This window comes from Buteo buteo, chromosome 4 (genome assembly GCF_964188355.1).
Source record: "Buteo buteo chromosome 4, bButBut1.hap1.1, whole genome shotgun sequence".
NCBI lineage: Eukaryota > Metazoa > Chordata > Aves > Accipitriformes > Accipitridae > Buteo > Buteo buteo.
The window spans coordinates 15,500,966-15,516,476 of NC_134174.1; the positions used below are offsets into that span (position 1 = coordinate 15,500,966).

The window sequence follows — 15,511 nt, forward strand, 5'->3', positions numbered from 1 at the left end:
TGGAATAAAAGTGGCTTTTCTGTCCTACTGTGTCAGGAAATAAAGATATTTCTACCATATAATACTTTTTTTCAAGGATAAGGTCATCTTACTGTGCCAAGGAAACTCTTTTTAAGGCCACAGAATGAAATTACTCCAAAAATGCACTGATTTTTATTTATGTTAATACATAGTTTCCAAGCTTTCTGTCTAGCCCAAGGCATTGTTAATATTGACATGAATACATACTTGGCTTCCAAACAGGCCTGCGATCACTGTAGCTCATCTATATTAAATACAAAAACTCTTAAAAAAAAACCCCAAACCAATTGTTAAGACATCACTGCAGTCTAACCACTTAGCAGGAGGTTCTCATCTGTTTTCAAAACAGATTTCCAGTGGGTTTCAGCTGTGGTCACTTCTTTAAAAATCACAGATTCATACACTCTTCCTTGCCCTGTTTCATCAGAGAGTGAATAATCTTTTCCATGTTTGAGTTATTACCATTTTAGTAGAGAAGTTCAGCCTCATTTTGTAATTTCTGCTGGGTGAGTAATCCCTCCTCACCCAAGTAATCCCATTGAGTTTCCATTTGAGCAAGAACTTGCGAGATCAGGACCTTTCACCCTCAGCACTGCCCCTTTTCAAAGTGTAACTATTTTTATTTTCCAGCTTCCAGGCACAGAAATGTTGACATCTAAACTGAGGAATGCCAATGGTTGAGACACAAAAAGAAAATAAAAGCCATCAATTAAATTATGTTGAATTTTTTCAAGACATTGTACTTTTAAGCAGGGATTTGTTTACACAGTGGAGTAATTTTAAAATATCTACATGTTTTAAAAGTTAAAATCTTAAAAGCTGCACATGTTTAAAATGAAATAATGTTTAATGATTTACTAAGTAGTAGATATTTTAAAATAGTAGATATTTTAGTAGTAGATATTTCAAAATAAATTCTAGCACTTATTAGTCTGTCTCCAATAAAATATGCTCTTCCATAAGCATTTAGAAGAACCCTTCTTACATTTCTGTATATTTACAAGCAGAAATTAAACCCTTCCAGGGATAAAATCCTTACCTGCTCCTTAAAACAACTTGGGTAGCTGTTAATCTGTACTTATCTATAATGAAAATATGGAGGCCAGTCACTAGTGATGTACCCCAGGGGTCACCCTGTACTAGGGTGCATCTGTGTTAATGACCTGGATGGTGGGACAGAGTGCACCCTCAGCAAGTTTGCAGAAGATACAAAACTGGGAGAAGTGGTTGATACACCAGATGTCTGTGCTGCCATTCAGTGGGACCTTGACAGGATGAAGGCTCTCCAGTACTGGTACTGGGGCTCCCCAGTACGAGAGAGACATAGAGATACCACAGTGAGTCCAGCCAAGGGCCACTACCATTGATTACGGGCTTGTAGCATCTGGCATACAAGGAGAGGCTGAGAGAGCTGGGACTGCTCAGCCTAGAGATTGTGCCAGACTGTTCAGCGGTGCCCAGTGACGGGGCAAGAGGCAACAGGCAGGACCTGAAATACACAATCTAGACAATCTCCAGAGGTCCCAGCTCACCTCATCTGCTCCGTCATTCTGTGATGCTTCTCTGTACTTTAAAGACTATGAGACATTGTTCTTGCTTCTTTTTCACCTCTAAGTAAGTTACCATTTCACAGGAGGAAATATGAATCCAGTAGGACCTGACCCCAACTTCTTTAGCAGGCAGCAACTTTCAAGCAATTTCAGTGAGCTGGGTATCGGTTCTGCACGTGATGCACTGAAACAGTGACAGGACATGAAAGTTTTTCGCTGCTTGTAAAATGTAGCCATAATCAAAGCCCGCTGTTTTCTGTGAATGCAAATCAGTTTTACTATGACAGAGCCAATACTGGGTCCGCACTGCCCTCCATCATTTTGGAGCGTTGTGCCATTTCCATGGCAGAAAGGAGAGTGCCCAGCTCTGCACCAAAGCTTCCCCTCACAAAGGGAAGGCAGCGTGGGGAGGCAGAAGCCTGCAATGCTGCACTCCCCTTGCTTGCTGCTTTTCACTGAGAGCATCTCCACTGCCCAAAGTTCACTGGTCTTACTTTGGCAATCAATCACTGAAAATCCCAGTTGCTAAGAAACCCAAATTTACTTGGCACCTGGGTACATTAGAGCCTAGGACATGATTAGTTGCAGTTCTGCAGGATGGCCTCTGCCAGGATACGATGCCTTTTAGTCCCAGGAGAACCAGAACACTGCTGTCTGCCTGCCCTGGTCTGCTCCCTCCCCATTCCTTTCCTCCCGTCTTGCTATCCAGCTGGGCCGATGTCGAGCAGGGAACAGGGCTGCCTGCACCAGATATATGACAACACATAGAGGTGCAGGTGGAGAAGACGACTGCAAGGAGTCAGCCCTTCCTCCTGGTCTGTTATGGTAGTCCCTTCTCTCTGCATCTGCGTTGAAAGGGCAAGAAAGAGGGGCAAGAAATGGTGGAGACTCACAGAGAGCTGTCTCACTTCTGGGAGCACACACCATATTTGCAGGTGTGCCTGATCTGGACCTTCCCAGGACAGGTGAGGAGACCAGTGCAATCCCAGCCCACGTTCCTTCCTTCCCACCCCAGCTGCAGTCATGACTGGGCTTCTCCATGTATCTTAATCCATGCGAAATTGATTCCATGTGGAGGACCATAAAACTAGGTTAGCACTTTCTGAATTAAAGAAAAGATCTCAGCCTGGTGAGTATCACATTGGAAGCTGGCCAAGGCAGCAGTGTGGCACTGATCACACACTGAGAATCTCTCTGTGCTCTCCATCATCATTATCCTGTTCTACAATACAGATAAGACCAGCTGGACCTTGCTGCCAGCTCCCACAGGACAATCTGGCTGCCTAATGTTACTAAAACAGGATATCCACTGCCTGCATCTTCCTCTTCTATTCCTGTTCAGAGAATCCACAAAGCATCCATATTGTAGTCTTTCCAGCCACACCTTGACATTTTTGAGATGGATAAAAAGCTGAGAACTTTGAAAAACAACTGGTCCTGCCAGGGCTGTGGTTGTCCAAGGGGAATTTTCTCACTCAAAGATCCCCACACTTCTGTGCCTGTGTTCCTGCTACATTCCTTCTTCATCACCTTCGGAAAAAGAACACCAAAACAAGCATCTAATTATTGCAGACCACCAAAGACAGAGAGGTGCTCCATGAGTGATTCTCATATTCCAGCTACTAGCAAGACAATTACCTACCCCAGCCAAAACCAGGACAGATGCTTTTTGGCGCAGTGAATTCAGTGGAAGGACCTGGCCAGGGAGGCTCCTCTTCATGTTGCCAGTTTGAAAGGCTCCACTTCCATGCTACTTCATGGAGATCTGGCTCCCCAGAGGTGCCAGATTTCAAAATATTTATCCTCTTTCTTTCATGAGTTATATGGCTTTTGAAGACTACAAGGTTGTCGGACCTTGAGAGGGCTACTTTTTGCCTGGTGCCTGTGTGAGTGAAAAGGCCTAGACAATGGTATCAGTTGATGATACTTGCTAAGGAAAAAGTGTGTATCACTTGCAACCTGGCAGTCTCGCTTCCTGACTCATTGCCACAGCAATGGACCACAGTTTCAAGATGTAGTCACTAACTCAGACCCAAGGAGAACCTCCTCGCCTTCCTGCACCTCGGTAGTCCATGTGCCTTGCCAGCCGCTATCAACCCATCTGCTTCTGGTCCAAGGCCCTATGGGACAAGGAAGCTGTGCCATCATCTAGATGGCAGAAGGATGATGGAGAAATCTACAGGGCAAGGTGAGTACCCTGGCCTTGGATCCTTGCTATATGTGTTACGAGGGGAAGGGTATAACCCTCTCTGCAAGTGTTCAGGTCAAACCTTGAGGAACAAGCTCACATTTGAGCTACCAGGCATAAATCAAGGCAGATAGAAGAAGTAGGAAGGACTACTGACCTAAATATCTGGCCTCAAGACCACTTTTCTTCCTTTGCCTATTTGTTTGAAAGCTTTGCTCAATAATGCTGTGAGGTAAAGGTAGGGCATTTATGCAGGATGTAATGGTGCAGGTTCTGTGGTGCACATACTGCTGATGAGTCAAGTTTGGGGCAAGTATTAAAATGTCTTTAACACAGCACACTGCAAGGGAGTTTGGGAGGGGTCTTCTGCAGTTGTGCTCCATTTATATGCAGACTGGGCATGTCTAGGGCTCTTTGTAAAGGACTGTGCTGGAACTGCAACTGTGTCTGAACACAAGAGACCTTGACTAGGCCTTATGTCAGTGATATAACAGGATGGTTTGTATGGATGTAAGGGCATTGTCAGATTGATTTTAACACACAAATAAACCCTTAAAGTAAATGAGAGAAAAAAGTCCATCAAGTGAAAGTGATCTTAGGGCAGAAAATTATGCTGACCTGGAAAGCACCATGCAAATTTGAGTGGATATGTTGACTAAGGACTGTGCCCTTATTTAGGCAAGTTGTCCTTTTGGGGCAGGTTCCACAGCCAAATCCCCTCTCTTGTACAACAGATGCATTATCAGCTTGAACCATTCCATAGCTCCTTATGCAACAGTTATGTTGTAAATCAGTCTGAAGCCTGATGTGTTCTGGCTAGCCCCAGCTCATGGATGGTTCCTACGGATTAATCTGCTATGAATTTGGGCAGCCTCCAAATTGTCCTGCAATGTAGGCCCAGAGAGAGGGATTTCAGCAGAACATCACCATCTCCCCAACGACCGCTGGACTCTGTTACGCTCAGCAGAATCTGAACAAAGCACAGATTCTGTCCTGTTGGCTCCAGATGCAGCTACGTGCATGCAGCCTTTAGGTGGAATGAGCATGAATAATGGCAGACCCTGACAAAGGAAGAAGAACCAACTGTTGCTGCTAGTGTGGGAGACTTTCTCTAACTTACATGGCCGTCCTTTCAGCTCCACATACGTAACCGTTGTCCTCAGCAAATGGGTTCAGTATGAGCAAGGATTACTTCCACGATAAAACATGAAAAAGTGCTGTGGCAAAAGTACTTGAATCTGAAAAAAGCATACTTGGAAATAAATAGGGGGCATTGGGAAATCACATTCTGGCAACTGCACAAAGTGTGTGCATTTCCCATAGAATTGAATAAAAATAGATTGTGCCGAAAACAACGATAAAAAACTCATGGGAATGCATGGCTGGCACTGTTTATATTCCACTCCTGGGGCTAAAGTTGGAATATTGAAAGGGTGGTGCAATTATGGATTTTACTTTAAAAATGTAAATATTTCTGTTTCTTATAAAAGTATAAAAAATAATCACATACTTTCTTTCATGATCCATAAGTCTACATTAAATAGCCAGTCTTAACTCACTGCAAGTCAACTAAGTTAAGATACTTATACTGCATTCATAGAATGATTAATATGATGGGGTCTTTAGGTTCTGCCAAAATAGAAACAGTAATGTCATACACAGACATATATGTATGCGTGTGTATTTATTTATACATGCACACACATATACTTATATGAGAGAAAGATAGAAAGACAGTCTTTCTGTTCCAGAATCTGTAAAGGTCATTATATTTAGATTATTTTTTAATCAAATGCACATTTACAAGTTCTTATAAACAAACCATCCTGAGACAAACTGGAGACTTGGCACTCCAGTGCACAGCTCTGAAGCATCCACATTTGTTGTTTAAGGTCTGCTGGTTTGAATTAAGGTTCTTCTCTCAAACATAACTCTTCCAACTACAGGCACACGTCTTCTCTCACAGACTAGGCAATACCTGAACCCCTCTTGTCCGATGCCTTTAACACACAAAAGTGTCTGTCACACAGCCCAGTGTGTCTACCTACACAACTCAAGCTGTGCATAGGTGTGCAGAGATGCCCAAATTGAGAAAGGAACACATGCTTCATTAGGATCAGAATGGTGGTTTTAGTCACTAATGTTATTCTAGTTTTCACCAAGATGAAAGTCTGCAGGGACATTACCACTGCATTAAGATTAAAACCCAGGAAAATATTTCAGCTGGTGCTTATGTGTCCTCTTTAACCAATACTTATGCAGATGCTCTATTCCTCCGGCTGAGAATAAATGCTAATTTCTTCAAGAAAATAATGAGCAACAATTAAATCTATCAGGAAGAACCCCCCCCCCCCCCAAACCAAAAAAACACAAATCAAAACCCCAACAGTTAATGTCCACTGAAAAAGTTGCCTCTTCCCTAGGAGAAGACATCACTTAGAACCACAGACTCCACAGCTCTGACCCCCTCCTTTTGGAAATTAGCTCCCAAGAAACCTAAGATAATTCTCATAATAGATTTGTTTGGAGGAACAATGGCAGTTAATGAGCAATTCAAGGCATGGAATTGTAGGGTTGTTCTCCATACAACAGCTATCTCTACTCCTTTGCTCCCTGTTTTTGCCACACAGCAGATGATCTGAAGATTTCAGATCTAAGCTCAGGACTAGTAAGAGAAGGAGAGGATTTGCAGGGAGAAAGTTCATTTTTCAAAAATCATCAGATTCCCCAGCTTCCTCAAGGAAAATGAAAAGCAAAACTATCCATTCACTATAGCACTTTTGCATTTAAATAATACCCAAGCATCCACAGTGGTGACTGTAGGTTTTTAAAGCATATTTGTACTATGATTTTCTCACTATTACTTCATTTTTCACAAGATCTAAGAACTAATGCATCTTTTGGGATATTTGTGTGTTCCTCTAGAGAAGTGAAAGCGTTTGACTTTCCAAGAGAAGGTGTTGAGCCATTTCTGATAAGCAAGACCAATACTATTCTTTGCCTTAAAGGGGCTAGAAGGAACCACTAGACTGTTTAGATGGATATCCTTCATCAATTAGATCATTCAGTATAAGCCTCTTCTACTGAGCATAATAACAACTGCTTAGATAAAGGTTGTGAACTCTCTCAGTCTTTTCACCTCAAGGCATTTCCTTCAGCTTATGAATAACTCCTGTGTCTCTTTTCTACGCATCTCCTATTTTTCCAAGCTCTTTTGAATATATGAACACCAGAACTGTAGGCCATACACTTTTACTGGTCTCAAGAGTGCTTTACAAAGGGAAGAGATGGAGAACAGGAGACTCAAGTAAAGGAAGAGTCATGAGGAATGCGTTCAAATTTGATCCATGAATTACAGGCACTAGTTTCTTATATTGTTGATAGAACTGAACATTTTTCTGATAAATAGATTTGGGTTTGGTAATGGATTTGGTAAAATAATAATAGTGGCATATCATTCTAATGAGAAGAATAGAAAAGCAGGAAACTATGGATCTGCACAGCTGGGAGTTTTGTTATTGCTGAAAAAAAATCTGTGGCTGAATGATTGCCATTAAAAACTGTTAGTAAGAAAATTCTGTGAGCAAGATTTGCCTAGTAAGCCAGCATGAGCTGAGAGGAAAAAAAAGTCAATATATGTGACATTTTAAAGGTATTTTGGAAGATCAGAAATTGGTACATGATTATTCCTACGAACTGTGGTTGTTCAAAACTTACAAACCAGCTATTGCTTGATCAAGAGCCAGCAAGGAAAAACATTGCCATATAGCTAAAGAGATTTTGAAGTAAATATAAAACATGAAGGGATTTGCAGGTTGCTTGTCAGCAGCAGCTTTTAATCATGCAGTATGCAAAGTGTGTCTGCATTTAAAATTTCAAAAGCCAGGACAAAAGATTTAAGATAACACAACCCAAAAATCTTTAAAACACAGGAAATACAGAGTAACATCTCCAACACCTAGACATCAGTCTTTTCCTACTATACTGCAATAGTTGCTAGGTTGCCAATTTAGGAGAGAGACTACTACAGATGAAGAGGTCAGGGTCGCTTTTCTTTCTGGGCAAGCTGTGCAGGTCATCCAAGTAGATAATAACTATAGTCCCTCTTGCCTCCAAGAAGGTAACTAAGGGGGGTGGTGGTGGTGGTGTTAAAAGCCTGTATTCCACTAGTGTGCTTGCTAAAGTTACTTTCCACTTGAGAGAAAAGGCTTTACCCAGTCTTACACTCACTACATTAAGTGCACACTTCTGTCCCCTCTGTGTGGCATGTATTGCATTGCAGAGCTTAACCAGGGTTAATCAGAAGATGGTTGTTTGAGAGAATGTCTTTGGAAGAACTGGAGAAGGATGTTCCTATCAGGCAAAAAGTTGAAAGCTGGCAGAAAAAAGGTTTGTAGTTGGCTGTTGGACGGACTTTGTTAGCTCAAGTTTACTAAATTTACTAGATTTGCATTTACCCTGATAAAGACGAGGCTTGAAAGTCTGTTGCTCCTTCCTTCTGCACTCTGTTCGTTGTCCTCTACATGATCAGAAAAGATCTCATTCTCCAATCTCTGACAGAAGCAGGCCCAACCACTGTCTGAAGTATGCTGTCTGAAATTGTCAAATAGGAGACACAGTGCTTGCTATTTCTCAGCTGCTTGCTGTAGTCTCCTAATTTTTCACAGCCTCGAACTGGGTGAAGGGACAGGTTGACATGCAAAGGTGGTAAGCTGTATATTATGAAGAGTGTATCTGTTGGCTAGGAGGAAAGGAGGCAACACAAGTCTTTACGTCGTTTTCTTAGTAATTTTGAGGGGACTGTTCTGCCCAATCCCTTTGAAGTACAGAAGGCTTTTTGAAGGTTTTATATTCTCTTTCATTTCAAGATGATGTTCACAGCTGAACTAGAATGACACATAAAAATTAGTAGCAACTAATAAAACTCATTGGAGAGGTGTGAACTGGTACTCTCATTACCTAACTGTTAGCTCTGCTAGACATTACACATTTTGGGACAGCTGACCTCCTTATGAGGATTTAAAAGCAATTTAAATGTCAGTGCAAGCTCCTTGGAACAGGAAGTACCTAAGGAAACCAGATGACACCAACTTCAACTACAAAGTCCACTGCCATCCTTTGAGATACACCAAAACTCAAGTCTCACTAGACACAAATGTTTTGGGCTGTTTTGAAATTTTTAAAAAATAATCGTTCTTTAGGGTGCCACCACTTGGGAATTTCTTTATCAAATTGTCCCAATTTTGCATACAAACATAGAAGACTGGCTCCTGAGGATGTAGGATGAGAAGCAATCTCCTTTCATGTCTGGGAGGCTCTGGCAAGCTAGGGAAGTCCTTGATTAGTTGGCGAAAGACGCCATGCTGATGGTAAATTCCTAGAATAATAGTGCCTTGTCTGGCTAAGAGAAAACCTCAGAGATGACAGTCCTTTTAGTCCTGGAAGACTCCAGGAAATAGAATATTGTATGCTCACAGAACACCTAGTGCCTGGAAGGCACCAATTACCGATACTTCCCTTCCTGGAGGTTTCCTCAGAGTTTAGGTATTTCTCAATCCGGTCACAAACAGATCAGCCCTCTCAGTGCTGTGAGAGGGCTTTTGAGCTCCTAAATTTGTAAATGAGCCAATGTGGCATTTCTAGCTAAACCACCCTCTAGAATGACTAAGGTATGCACCTGTCCATAATGTACAGATGTTAGCTCTCCTGCTGCACTTGATTCTTGGCCATAGTATGTATGTGGCTACATGCTACACCAGCAGTGCTTTGTAAAGGCAGCTGTTGTCAGGGTATGCCAGCGCTGGGGCATGGCATGAAGCGTGGGTGTGCTAGCTAGGCTGTTAGGACCCCCAGACCACTGCAGCAATTCTTACACCCTGCTGGTGGCGCAGAGAGCACTCGTGGTCTGCCCCCAGAGGACTTAGCTTGACCTTGAAGATGTTCCTCAGGCTGGACAGTGCTAAACATCAGTGAATTTCACTTCAAAAAAGTACTTCGTAATGGCTAGCTGTAGGCTTTTCCTGCAGAGATAAATGAAGCCGCAAGATGTTGCTCAAAGGTATTCCACAACTGCATTAGCAGAGGAGTCTCTTGCCTGCTACAGAGCAGCAACATCACCCACGCATGCATGGATCACTTGTTTCATTAATTTGCCTGGTCTATAACACTTTGAAGATCCAACTTGTGATCCAAGCTCCATGTGAAAATGTATGCACAGGGAGCATTGGGTTCCACTTGGAAAAGAATTCAATTAAAAATGGCTTTGAGATCCAGATCTGTGTGAAAAGCATCATAGGGATTGCTGTATTTTGTTGTCACTTGACTTTCTTGAAGTCAGGTCTTTCAGTATCTTGCTCCTACTAACTCGAATTTTGACTGCTTATCTTAGCGTAAGCCCTTATGAAGTATATTTCAAGGCAATTTGAGTAATCCTGAGTGTTCAGTAAAATCAATCATCAAGCACCCAAGTAGTCCCAACCTTAGACTTTTTAGCAGTTAGTTTGCTCGGTGCATAAAAGTAAGTCTCTAACAGATATTTCTGGAACCGCAAAACGTTGGCCAAATGTTCAGAGGTGATTACGAATCAGGTGGTGATGCAGTTTTCATGAGTTCCAAGGATCTCACTTTTGAGAAGCATTTAGTAAAGCCTTATGAAAAACATGGCACCCGTAATTGCTACTTACTTACTTAAAACGTTTAAGCTTCCTGGTGATGACAAGCAGCACCTACTTACCACTGTGCTAAGTAGTGTCTGCAGCATGACTTGGAAGAGTGTCTGCGCTGAGCATTGGCACTCGGCAACGTTTAAATGAGACTTTTTTTTAACAATTGTTTCTTTCTCCAGCTAGATTTTTCACGGACCTTAGACAACCAGCTGACAAACAGGATGCGTTTTCTAGCGCCACATCACCCCTCGCATCCTAAATAATATCGGTGGATATAAATAGATAGCGTATCTATGTATATGAATGATGTGTGGGGAATTTTTTTAAGGTGGTACATGGCCGTGAAAAAGCTCGGTGGGAATCAGCGATGAAACGCTACATCCACCATCCGTGGTCCTTCCCTGAGCGGGGACATGTCCGCTCATCAGGAAGCCCCGCCGATCACCAGCGCCGATGCCCGGATCCACCGCAGGGGGAAGGCACCCAAAGCCTAGGGCCCCCCGGGAGCCACGGGGAGCCGGGCGGCCGCGGTGCCCGGAGGCGGCGGCCCGGCGGGGCAGTGCCCCGGCAGGGGAAGGGGCCGTGAGGAGAGCCCACGGCGGCCGGGGCCGTGAGGAGAGCCCAGCGGGAGGCCTCGGGGCGGGGGTTAACAGCACCGCGGCCAGCTGCGAGGGCTACCTGCCCGCCCCGGACGGGTTCTCCGCCCCGGCGGGGATCCGCGGCAGGGCGGGCCGTGCCGTGCCGTGCCGTGCCGTGCGGGCAGGCCGCCCTCCTTTCCCCCCCCCGGCTCCCTCCCTGCCTCCGGCGGCGCGGGCGGGGGCGCGCTGCGGGCCGCAGTCCCCGGCGGGAGGTTGTCATGGTTTCCCGGGTCACATGTGTGCGAGGTTCCCCCGGCGCGGGGGGAGGAGGCGGCGGGGGCGGGGAGGCTTCAGTCACGGACGGGGCTGCCGTCGCCGCCGCGCCAAGCGTGGGGCGAAGCGGAGCGAGACGCTGCGGCCGCCGCCGCCGAGGCTGCCGGCGATCCGCTGCCCCCCCCCCCTCCGCGGATCCGCCCCCCGCCCGCTCCCACCTGCGCCGCCGCCGCCGCCCGCCCCTTTGGCGCTGCCCACGGGCGATCCGCCGGGCGCGCCTCGTCCCCGGGCTGCGGACCCCCGGCTCCGGCCCGCGGGCTCTCTCCCCCCCCCCCCTCCCCGCCTCCTCTCCCCTTCCCCTCTCCCTCCCCCCCCTTCCCAGCCAGGCTGCGCCCCCCCGGCCGGCCCCGGCATGAGCATCTCCATCCCGGCGGGGCTGACGGAGCTGCTGCAGGGCTTCACGGTGGAGGTGCTGCGGAGCCAGCCCGGGGACCTGCTGGAGTTCGCCCTCCAGTACTTCGGGCGCCTCAAGGAGGAGGCGGCGGCGGCGGAGAAGGAGGCGAGCGGCCGCAAGGCGGGCACCCCCGCGCCCGGCCATGACAGGGGCAGCCAGCCGCCGCGCCGGGCCCCCCCCGACGCCCGCGGGGTCAACTTCGCCGAGGAGCCGATGCAGACCGACTCCGAGAGCGGGGAGGATGAGGAGCAGTTCCCGGGTAAGGGCCCCCCGCCTCGCCCAGCCCTGGGGGGAAGAAGCGAGCCGGCCGGGAAGGGCGGGGGCGGCTCCCTCGGCTGCCCGGGCTCAGGTGGGCAGCGGGCAGGGCAGGGGAGGGGCAGCGGGCAGGGCAGGGGAGGGGCAGGGGCAGGGAGGGGGCTCCCGCTTCGGCGGCTTCGCGGCTGTGTGAGGGGAGGGCAGCGGGGGGGGGGGGCGCGGGCCGCGCACCGGCCCCGGCCCCCGCGCCGGTGGCCGTGGGTCGTGGCGGGGCGACTGCGGGGCCGGTGAGGCGGCGGGGAGCCGGGGGCGTGAGGAGCGCGTTGGCCGCGGCGGCTGGAGCGGGAAGGAGAAGAGGCGGCCCCCGCGGTTGCAGCGCGGGCAGCTCCCCGGCTCGCGCGGACGCCGAACAACGGAGCCCACGGGAGGTTTCCCGTCTCCCGCCGCAAACTTTAACCTCCCGGGCTTTTCTCCCTTTTGTTCGGCAGTGCGGGGCGTTGGGCACGCAGGTAGGGCCAGAGTCTGCAGCTGTACCGCTTAGAGCCTATAGGCCTGTGACAGTCTTAACAGAAGAGCTGTATGTTTCCTTTTTGTAAGAGCACGAGAGCGCACATCTACGTTTTGTAATTAGTACAAGGGTACGTCTACCTTGGAAAACACCTCTCATGGGCATGTTACTGTATTCAGGCACTCGATTAAGCATTTTACATAGATGTACATAGACGCGCTTCAAAAAGTAGAGCGCGATTTAAAACGTAATTTCTTCTTGAAAGCCAGGGTGAGATTTTTTGCATGGTAGAAGGGCCTGTGGAGCAAGCACAGCTGTGAAGACAGCAAAGAATGTATGCGGTGTCTTTGTGTTTGAGGGTAACACCTATCTGCAAACAGCTAATGATACCTTACCTTTGTGTGGCCAACAGGCTTTATGTAGGAATGATGTCAATCCATCAGCTGGTCTGATTTACGGGACGAGTAGTAGCTGTCTCTGATGGGTGTGTAGCGCTTCATCTTTGTGTCATGAGCAGGCTAACCGAAGGGTCAGTCAGTATGGTTGGATGCTGAGAGGTCAGTCAATAAGGTTAGATGGAGAAGAGGAAGCATCCAAACATCTTTATCATTAGCTTATTTTTTTTGAGAACAGCTTGAAATTGAAGTATATCTCATCAGATCATTGAAGCATTCATCCCTCCAGGTCATGCTGGAGGTAGATTTACTTAAGAGTACAGAAGCCAGCTGTTTGCTGGATGACTATCAGCGCAGTTTTTAAAATAATGCCCTATGTGCATTTTATCGGGAAAAAATGTTGATGTTTAAGAACTGGGTACGTTTTCTAAATGGTTTATGTTACACTGCAAGACAGTTGCCATTCTTCTGTTCTTTGCAGCTATACCACGTGTATTTAATGAGAATTGGAATCCATCAATCAGGTTCTGCAGATTTATGTGGTAATTTTGAACTCTAATGCTGATTATGTGAGATTAGCAAATTTCCAGATTTTTACTGTCTTTGAAAACTGGAAATTTGCTGTCTTTGAAAACTGAAATGGTAATGTGGAAGAACAAAATTACTATCTTAATTCACTAACACTAGCCATGGTTTTCAAACACGAGTTATTATAACACTCAACAGACTCATTGGTGAATGGAGAACTGAAATGTTGCATGGAGGGAAGTACAGAAATGCAGCTTGATTTATTGGCATGTCTGTGTTACATATGTAAAACTTTACAGTGTGTTTTGAGAGCTTTCTAAGGTTTTCTAATGAATACCTGTAATCAAGATTCTCTTGATATTCTTTTTGTTGTGATCATGAAAAAGGAAAGCCATTATTGTCAATGTTCTCATTAAGGGACATGCCAGAATGACTTAGTTTAACTCATTTATGCATTTGACATAAACCCTTTAAAATATCACATTTTTAAGCCTAATGTATTTTGAAAGTTTAATTGTATTATGGCTTGTAATTTCTGTCAGTTGGAATAACTAATAATTAAAAGTAACAAAAATGGAAATATTTGTCAAACCATGTGGAAGGTGAATAATAAGTAAGTTATAGTAAATGATTACTAATGGTGTCCTTGTGTATGTGTGCATTGTGTAGGAGTGTATATTTTAAATTCAAATTTTACGTCTGCCCTGAATATGTGTTCTTTTAAGGTAACAACAATGCATCCACTCAGCCTTTTGTTAATAACTGGTGGCAAAAAGACTTGTATTCAAATAATTGTTTGATGGGTTTAAATATGAATTTAAAAGCATGTTTCTTTTGGGCTTTTGTTTTCTGTTTCTAATAAGTAGCAACACTTGAACTTAAGTTGGAGGGAAAGTTTTTTTTTTTTATTTTCACTTTTTTTCTTTTGCCTTTATGAATAATCAAACTGCTTCAGTATAGTCAATTTGTCCTGTTTGTATATTGCTTTCATACAGAAGAGGAAAACAAATTGGAAAAGTTTATAAGCAAATGTAAAATGAAAACCTCTGGGAAGGAGTGCAGACTTGGTAGTGTATCTTTTCTGTGTTAAAGCAGTACACTTGAAACGTCAAGCTGACAGTATTCCTTAATTAATTCAAACAGGACATTATTGAAAGCTCATTGTAAATGTTATTGGCTCCAACCTTTTAAAATTTTTTTTCCCCAGCACATGTTTCTAAATACCTACAAGCACTGCAGTTGAACTCTTTGTCAGTATTAGTTTTGTCCTTGAAATGCATTTTGGAAGGTACATCGGCATTATCCTGTTTCAGAAATGATGAGCTGAGGCATAAGCTGTGTTTAAAAGAAAAAAAACCCTATACTCAGGATTAAGAATCATATGTGAACCATGAATTAAACTTTACTGAGGTCCTCTGCTGTGTCCATTACATCAGTTGCAGAAATCAAATAAAGGTAAAAGCAGTTACCTTGTCTGGAGGGAGAACTTTGTTGTATTGGTGTCGTAGTTCTGAATTGGCACCTGGACTTAAGGTGACCTTCTGAAATGACATTCTTTAGTTTCAGAGCATTTAGATTATCCCCTTCTGAACACACAGCTTAATTTGGGAATGATTTTTAGGCCTTCTAGTTTTTGGTTCTTTTTTTTTTTTTATTTTAAATATATTAAGTTGTCCTACACGGGTGTATTAGTATTAATCAGTGATGACAACTAATTCCTACTAATACTAATAGCAATTACTAAATTGAATAGGACATACACTAAAAATGGGGCTCTTTTTAGAGGAATGTGCTAACTTTTTGCAGGTTTGAAGAGTATACTAAAATTTATTATACTGTGTCTGAAAAATTTGAAAATCCTCAGTAAGTTATTTATTCTTTTACAAACAACTATACTTTTCTCTTTACCACTTACGTGTCGATGTGCAACTTATTTTGATGGGTAATAACCCATGTAATTTGTAACAATTGTTTTTAAATATTTGCCATAGCTAAAAATTCATATTTCATCTAGCCTTAATAGGAATTAGTAGAGATGTTCTTAGAGGTAACATTGCTGTTCTTTAAACTAAAAAATTGCAATGCTGCATGTACCA

General features: G+C 44.7%; 1 protein-coding gene across 1 annotated transcript in view; it reads left to right on the forward strand.

Annotated features, from left to right (window-relative positions):
* The first annotated feature begins 11,687 nt into the window (after window positions 1–11,687).
* Window positions 11,688–15,511, forward strand: part of PRKAR2B (protein kinase cAMP-dependent type II regulatory subunit beta) — a 98,240-nt gene continuing 94,416 nt past the window's right edge. The window contains exon 1 of the mRNA XM_075024852.1: window positions 11,688–12,078. Coding sequence (XP_074880953.1) covers window positions 11,688–12,078 — 391 coding nt within the window. The remainder of the gene's footprint in view (window positions 12,079–15,511) is intronic.